Source organism: Bison bison, unplaced genomic scaffold, assembly GCF_000754665.1.
Source record: "Bison bison bison isolate TAMUID 2011002044 unplaced genomic scaffold, Bison_UMD1.0 scf7180017864181, whole genome shotgun sequence".
Taxonomy (NCBI): Eukaryota; Metazoa; Chordata; class Mammalia; order Artiodactyla; family Bovidae; genus Bison; species Bison bison.
Window position 1 is genome coordinate 5,108,193 of NW_011494753.1, and position 7,967 is coordinate 5,116,159.

The 7,967-nt window shown below is 48.1% G+C and overlaps 1 protein-coding gene across 1 annotated transcript in view; it reads left to right on the forward strand.

Annotated features, from left to right (window-relative positions):
- OTUD7A (OTU deubiquitinase 7A) overlaps positions 1-7,967 on the forward strand; it is a 193,775-nt gene that overhangs the window by 148,264 nt on the left and 37,544 nt on the right. Inside the window, exons 7-8 of the mRNA XM_010843400.1 lie at positions 1,330-1,457; positions 2,190-2,302. Coding sequence (XP_010841702.1) covers positions 1,330-1,457; positions 2,190-2,302 — 241 coding nt within the window. The remainder of the gene's footprint in view (positions 1-1,329; positions 1,458-2,189; positions 2,303-7,967) is intronic.

Genomic DNA, 7,967 nt, shown 5'->3' on the forward strand with positions numbered 1-7,967 from the left:
TTTCCACTCTCCACCTCGCCCCTTCCATCCCAACTGCAGACACCTTCCCCTCCCTAGTACACCACATGGGGCCCCTCGGGGTTGGCCCTGACCTTTTCCTCCACCTGGGATGGTGACTCAACCCTGTCCCTAACCACTCATGTCTTTGTCCCAATGTCTCCACTCACACTGTGACCAAACCACCCAGCACTCTGTCCTCTTAGCCTGCTTTGTCTCCCCTTACATTGCCACTTCCTGCAACATAGTGTGTTACATGTTAATTCTATGGCTGCCTCCCCTCCCTTCCCCTCAGTGTGGACTCCATGAGATTTTAGGAATTTAGTCTGCCCTAGTTGCTGCTGTGGGTATTCCCATCACTTAGAATGGTGCCTCACCCTTACTGTAAAATAAGTATGGAATTAAGTGGAATTAATAGTATTCAGTTAAACAAATGAACAAATGAATGAATAAATTTCCCTAGTCTCTCCCTGTAGCCAGAGCTGCATCTCTCTTGGCGCTTCTTCCATTGATTGGGTTTCTTAACCACTTCTGAGCTTCCCCAAGGATGTACTCAGAGATGCTGGGTTGTTCTTATGACCCCTGGGCCAGGTGGGGCACTTCCCTCAGAAGCAGGTGCTCTCCCAGGGCCCAGATGTGTGCAGAGATGCCTCAGGGCTACAGATACTAGACGCAGCAGACCCTCGATGAAACTGGGGTCTGACTGCCATCCTGCCTTGGGGCCCTGCATGAGGACACATAATCCACCATCCCCACAGGCTCTCTCCCACTCCAACACAAGGTCAGAACCACAAACATTACATCCCTCAGAACAAACCTTGAGAGGTTGAGGGCAGCCTGCGAAGGGCCCCCAAGACTTAGTGAAATGGCTGTTGCTTTAAGAAGGGGCTGTACTCCTTCATTCCGTGCCTGCATCTGCAGGAAACATCAGGAGGGAGGGCAGAGGGGAGCTGCTTGCTAATCGAGAGAACTGAATATCTCGCTACTGCATTATCTGTTGACAAAGTTGTGGGGGCCAGGACTGGTAGGTGGTGGTGGTCTCAACTCTTCTGTTTTGCCCCTTCCTCGCATATTTTCTTGTGGCTCAGAAGATAAAGAATCTACCTGCAGAGCAGGGGACCTGAGTTCGGTCCTGGGGTCAGGAAGATCCCCTGGAGAAGGGAATGGCTATGCACTCCAGTTTTCTTACCTGGAGAATTCCATGGACAGAGGAACCTGGCGGGTTACAGTCCATGGCGTCGCAGAGTCGGACACGACTGAGCGACTAACACGTTCACTTTACTTTCACATCTTTCCTCTCTCCTCTACTCCTCATGGACCTCCTGGCTGCAGGAATGTGGGGCTTTCATGACCGGGACCTGGTTTTGCGGAAAGCTCTCTACACCATGATGAGGACAGGGGCCGAGAGGGAGGCCCTGAAGCGAAGGTGGAGGTGGCAGCAGACACAGCAGAACAAGGAGGTGGGTACCTGTCAGCATGGCAGAGCCAGGACGGTGCCAGGGTGCAGCCAAGGCCAAGATGGGGTCCTATTTGGGACCCCAATATCAAGTCTGTCTTATGAGATGCGGCAGCAATGGCTCCATCCCCTACTCAAACCCACTAAAGAGGAACCCATTCCAACAGTCAGCCCCTGCCCACAGTGACCAGACATCCACTCCCCTCGCCTGTCCTGGTATAATTATGAAAACCACCTACCCTCACTCACAAGGCTGTCCCAACCTGAATGGTGAGTTAGATGGTCACCTGTGAGGTCGCTGCTGGTGCAGCCGCTGATTGGCCCTGGCGTGGCCCCAGCCCCAGGGTGTGTGCTCAGTCCAAAGAGAATGTTTATCCCAGAACCTTAGTGAGCACTGGCCCTTTGCTGGCATGGAAGCCCTTAAAGATGGGTCTGCCCAGGTCCCTGCACACATGTCAGTGGTCAGCACCCAGCCCAGTACGTGTGCAGGTTCCATTCGGTCGCTCTAACCCCTGAGAATGACCACTGTTGCTGAATGCACTTCTGACAGCATAGAGGTTGGAGGTTGGGGGTTCTGAACAAATTCTGTCCAGAGCAAATGCTGACGGTCCTTGGCCACTAACAGTGCTCACCCCAGGCTGACCAAGCCGGGAAGTCGGGCTCTCAGCCAGACTGATGTGGGTGCAGGGCTGAAGAGGTGGACGCCACCTCCTAACCCCACCCCGCTTCGTGCCAGTCAGGGCTGGTGTACACGGAGGAGGAGTGGGAGCGGGAATGGACGGAGCTGCTGAAGCTGGCCTCCAGCGAGCCACGCACACACTTCAGCAAGAACGGCGGCTCAGGCGGGGGGTAAGTGCTGCCCCAGCCCTCCCCATGACGGCATGGGAGGTGATGGGGGGGATGTGGGACCCCCAAGCTGGGGACAACACAAGGAAGACTCCTGCCTTCAGATCTTTGATTCTACCAAGGACGCAGGGCAGGTGGTAGGGGATGACAGGACCCTGCCAGATGTTTGGAAGAAAGTGTACACAGTCACCGTGTGCATCTCCTGAGCTCAGGCATGGGGGACTCACTGTCCAGCCAGCCTGGGGAGGGCCTAAGCTGCCCACGCACTCACCAGGCTCTGAAGCTTCAGGCTGCTGCTGGAATCCTAACCACTGGGCCACCAGGCAACGGTGGCGATCTTTTAAAATAACCTCCATGAAACTTGGGCCAGCAGGGTTCCAGAGCAGGTAAGCGTCATGCTGGAGCCTGGCCCCATGGTGAGTGACGTGTACAGCCCCACTCCTGCCCAGACCCTGGCCCTCTGGCCCCAGGACAGATGGGAACAGACCCTGCACTGCTGCTCACTGCTGCTCCCAGCATGGACACTGGCCCGGCAGTTTTTCCCAGAAAGAACCAGGTTAAACATCTGAAGAGGTCGGAAGGGAGCAAGGGTCAGACTCAAGGATGCACTTGACCAACCTCCTGCCTTCTTCCCGCAAGACTCACAGTAGCCAATCCCAAGGCTCACTGGCGGAGCCCCAGCAGGAGACCCTGGAGGCAGGGAGGCGTGTCCACGACTCACTCAGAGAGAAGGCTGGAGACCAGGTTGGGGTCCAGGCAGGGCGAACCACCAGCCAGAGAGCCATCATGGATAGGCTGTTTAGAACTGGTGACCACAGGGAGGACGCTCTCCCAGACCCCAGGAAGGCAAGACCAGCATGAGCTCTCTGCCGAGTTCAGATGCGTGAGAAAGCCTGAATGGCAACTGTATCAGTAGATGCAGATGCGGTGAGAACTGTGAGAGCGAGGCCAGGCAGAGGCCGGGGGCTTCCGCGCAGGCGCACTCAGAGCTACAGTACTCATTCTTTCTCATGCTCCTACTCGCAAATCACAACATGTCTGTTTCTTGTGGCTAAAGCAAGAGAAATCAGACATTCTGTGCTACTTACTGCACCTCCAGAGACTTGTGAAGTGCTACCTCCAAAAGGCTGCTGCTAGAGTTTGTAGTCCCCTCCAGCAAGGGTGAACTCAGCTTGCCCATCACCAGAGCTGCTAGTGGGGCCATGGGTAAGAGGGCTGGTCCCCAGAAGGAAAAGAAGACATGGGAGAGAGAGGAAAATAACTCCACCCCAAGTCATGCGGGTCTGCATGGAATCCAGTGTTGGAATGAAGTTGCCCATCACCACCTGGCACGTGCAGCCCCAACCCCGACTATGGACACTCTGGGGGAAGAGGGTGTGTGTGTAATGGGAGGAATCCATTACTTGTTATACAACTGGTAAAATCTATGAAAGCAGTTAGTGACGACCTCTGGGTGCTTCATCTGGTTTAATGGCAACTGAGAACTAAGAAAGGGGTCTTCCTGGTGGACCCCAACCAGACGCCCAGACTCAGATGTCATGGATTAAGAGTCCCAGACTGGGTGCGTGATCTTGGGCATATCTCCCAAGCTCCTGGACCATCTTTGTTGTTCAGATGTAAAATGCATTTGGTAGTAAGGGCCCTGCTGGGCTATATCGGTTTTCCATGGTGGTGGAGTAAACCACACCAAAACTGGGGGGCTTAACACAGAGACACTGGATTTTCTCCTGTTCTGAAGTCAGCATTCTGCTCTGGAATTTTCTGGAGCCTCTCCTGGGGCTGCAGCATCTGGCAGTTAGTCTGGGTGGTGCAGGACCATCCAAGATGGCCTGATTCACAACTCTGGCTCTTGCTGAGCCTCCATCTAGATTTCATCCTTGAGAAGGCTCAGGACCCTTACAGTATGGATCAGGGCAATAAGAGGGGGCAGCCTACACTGTAGAGGTTCAGCTCAAGCCTCTACTTGCATCAAGTTTACTAATGTCCCGTGGAAACATTGGCCAAAGCAAGTCCCATGGCTGAGCCAGCCTCTGGGCAGATAGACTCCATCCTTAATAAAAGGAGGGGCAAAGTCCCATTCAGTTCAGTCGCTCAGTCATGTCCAACTCTTTGTGACCCCATGAACTGCAGCACGCCAGGCCTCCCTGTCCATCACCAACTCCCAGAGCCCACCCAAACCCATGTGCATGGAGCCGGTGATGCCATCCAGCCATCTCATCCTCTGTCGTCCCCTTCTCCTCCTGCCTCCAATCCCTCCCAGCATCAGAGTCGTTTCCAATGAGTCAGCTCTTTGCATGAGGTGGCCAAGTATTGGAGTTTCAGCCTCAGCATCAGTCCTTCCAATGAACACCCAGGACTGGTCTCCTTTAGGATGGACTGGTTGGATCTCCTTGCAGTCCAAGGGATTCTCAAGAGTCTTCTCCAACACCACAGTTCAAAAGCATCAATTCTTCAGCGCTCAGCTTTCTTTATAGTCCAACTCTCACATTGCAAAGGAACAAATACACAGCAAGAAGGCTCTGTGGCCATCAAAGCAGTCGGCCACATTCTCTGATTCTGTTGGCACTGGGCAGTGAAATCATGGGTTTGAAAGTGGAAAGAAGCTTTTATGACTAGAAACATAATGTTTATTAAGACATTGTCACATTCAGCCTGTGAGTTGGCATGCCTGCTGCCTATATGGTATGTTGTAAGGCCTATCCCAAATACCTGAAATGTATGGTTTCCCTGACTTTCCATGGTTCATCTCCCTATCCATAGTGTAGTGGTTATGACACTCACACTGGCTCATCTGAGTGTCTGATATTCCACCTTTAGAAATTCATTCCTGTGAGTCTTGAAAACGGTGGAGCCTTAGGGGCTTTCCGGAGTCTCTGACTGTAGAGCAAATCCCTTCCATGAGTTTATATGTCCCATGAGTTTATATATACTCTGAACCTTGACCTCCAGACCCTAGACCTGTAGGAATGGAACATAAAAATAGCTTATTGTTCTGGGCAGTGAGGATTGAAGAAAGAAAGCCATGAACCTCTGCTGGGCACCTATCTGCCTTACATACTACCTAAGTGCCACTGCCTTACACACTTCATCTCCACTTTATAAGTTAGGCATTACCCCCCCTTTACATGTTGGGAAAATAATGTTCTGAGAGATTAGTTGACTTACCTCTGGTTTGTAACTGGTGGAGCTAGAATGCAGACTGAGACCTGTCTGAGTCCAGGACCCTGCAGTTTACCACGGAAGACGCTATGACAAGTTTTATAGCTTCTTAAGAAAGATAGAATTTTTTGAGTCCTTGCATATCTGAATTTCTCTTTATTCTGTCTCACCCTTGATGGATAGTTTGGGTATAAATTCTCTTTAAATTCATGATGTGAATGATGTCATGAAAGGTGTTAAATCAGACAGAAAGCTATCAACTTCCTGGCACTCAGTCAAAGTTGGCTAATTTGAAGTGAAACAATTATATGAAATCCAAAGACTAAATATGTTCAACCAACTTCTTACTCCACCTTTACAGACTCTGAAAAAGATTTATTCGTTAACTCAACATGTATTAATTGCCTGAGGCATGCTGTGCATTTCCAAACACACTATCTCATTCTGTCATCACTGTAACCCTCTGAGATAAAGGTTATAATTCTTATTTAAAGTATGAGGAAATTTGGATCAGGATAAAAACTATTTGCCCAGGGTAGTCTGCTGAGTGGAAGAGCTGTAGTTCAAATTCAGGTGTCGTGCCTCCCAGGTCTCCTGGTCCCTGTTTTTCCTCCTACCCCTTAGCTCAGAAGCCTCTTTCTATTCTTATAGAGAATTGAGTTCTTGCTCTTTTCTGTGGGTGATAGAATGAGGCCTCTTTGTTTTGTAGTCTAATGCCAGGATGTGTTTCAAGGGAGTATCATTTCAGATCTCAGCCTTCATTAACAACAGGCTAATAAACCTTTGCCATCAGGTGTCTTTCTGTGTGAGGTACAGAAAGGTATTTTCCAACTCAGTCTCTCTGGGTCTCCCTTTTCCTCCTCTACCAAATACTGAAAACCTTTGTAAGCATTAGTTCTATGATAAATTAATGAGAGGAATTACTTAAAAATTTCAAGCAATTTTCAACAACCACTATACTCTTTGGAGGCAGGGAATAAATCAGGACCCTCTCAGTTTGAAGAATACCATGTAAACCCCATTAGGGAAATGAAAATTAAAACCACTACATACCTATAAGAAAGTCAGAAAAAAAATATACTGGCAATACCAGGTGCTGGTGAGAGTGCAAAGCAAATTTTACATCACATTGTTGGTAATATAAAAATGACACAACCACTCTGAAATACAGTTTGACAGATTCTTGTAAATTTAAAAACACATTTGCCATATGACCCAGCAGTCCTACTCCTAAGTATTTACCCTAGAGCACTGGTTCTCAACCAGGAATGATTTTGCCCCCAGGGGACATTTGGCTAGATTTAGGGAGAAGGCAATGGCACCCCACTCCAGTACTCTTGCCTGGAAAATCCCAGGGACGGAGGAGCCTGGTAGGCTGCAGTCCATGGGGTCGCACAGAGTCGGACACGACTGAAGCGACTTAGCAGCAGCAGCAGCAGGGATATTTTGATTGTCACAACTGGAATGTAGTCTGAATACTGCTAGAATCTAATGGGTAGAAGCCAGGGATGCTGCTAAGCCTTCTAAAGTGCACAGGACAGCCCCCCAAACAAAGAAATAGCTAGTCCAAAATTTCAGTAGTGTCAAGATTGAGAAAATCTGCCCCAAAGAAATGAAAATGTGTGTTCACACAAAGTTCTATGTAAAATGTTTATAGAAGTTCCATTCATAATTGCCCAAAACTGGAAACAACTCAAACGTCCTTTGATAAAAAAAACTGGAGTACATCAATATTATGAAATACTATTCAGGAATTAAAAACAAACTACTGATATATGCAACGACTTGCATGAAAGGATCAGGTCTCAAAAAGTTATGTATTGTATGTATGGTTTCATTTATATGACATTATCCAAAAGGCAAAACTATAATGATGGAGAACAGATCAGGGTTTCATTTATTTAGAATGAATGTCTGAGTTTCCGGTATCATTTCTTGAAAAGACTATTCTTTCATCATTGAATTGCTTTTATGTTTTTCCAATACCTATAGGCAATATTTATGTGGGTTTGGGAGATTTACGTTGGGTGGGAGATTCCGTATTATGTTCCATTGAAATATGCACCTGTTCTTTTGACAGTGCCACTTTTATAATAAGTCTTAAAATTAGGTAACATCACTCCTCTAACTTTATTCTCCTTTTTCAATATTTCTGGTCCTTTTTTTTTTTTGCTTTCCCATACATATTTATAGAATCAGTTTATCTATATCTGAAAAATATTCTGCCAGGATTTTTATTGGTATTACATGAAGTCTATACATGAATTGGAGGATTGAAGTCTTTAAAATGTTGAGTGTACTTACACATCTTTTTCCATGTATTAGGTAGACACAGTATGCTTCTTCATATATTTAAATCTTCTTTGATTTGTTTTATTAGCATTTTATAATTTTCTGCATAAAAGTTCTATACATGTTTCAGTTCAGTTCAGTCGCTCAGTCGTGTCCGACTCTTTGCGACCCCATGAATTGCAGCACGCCAGGCCTCCCTGTCCATCACCAACTCCCG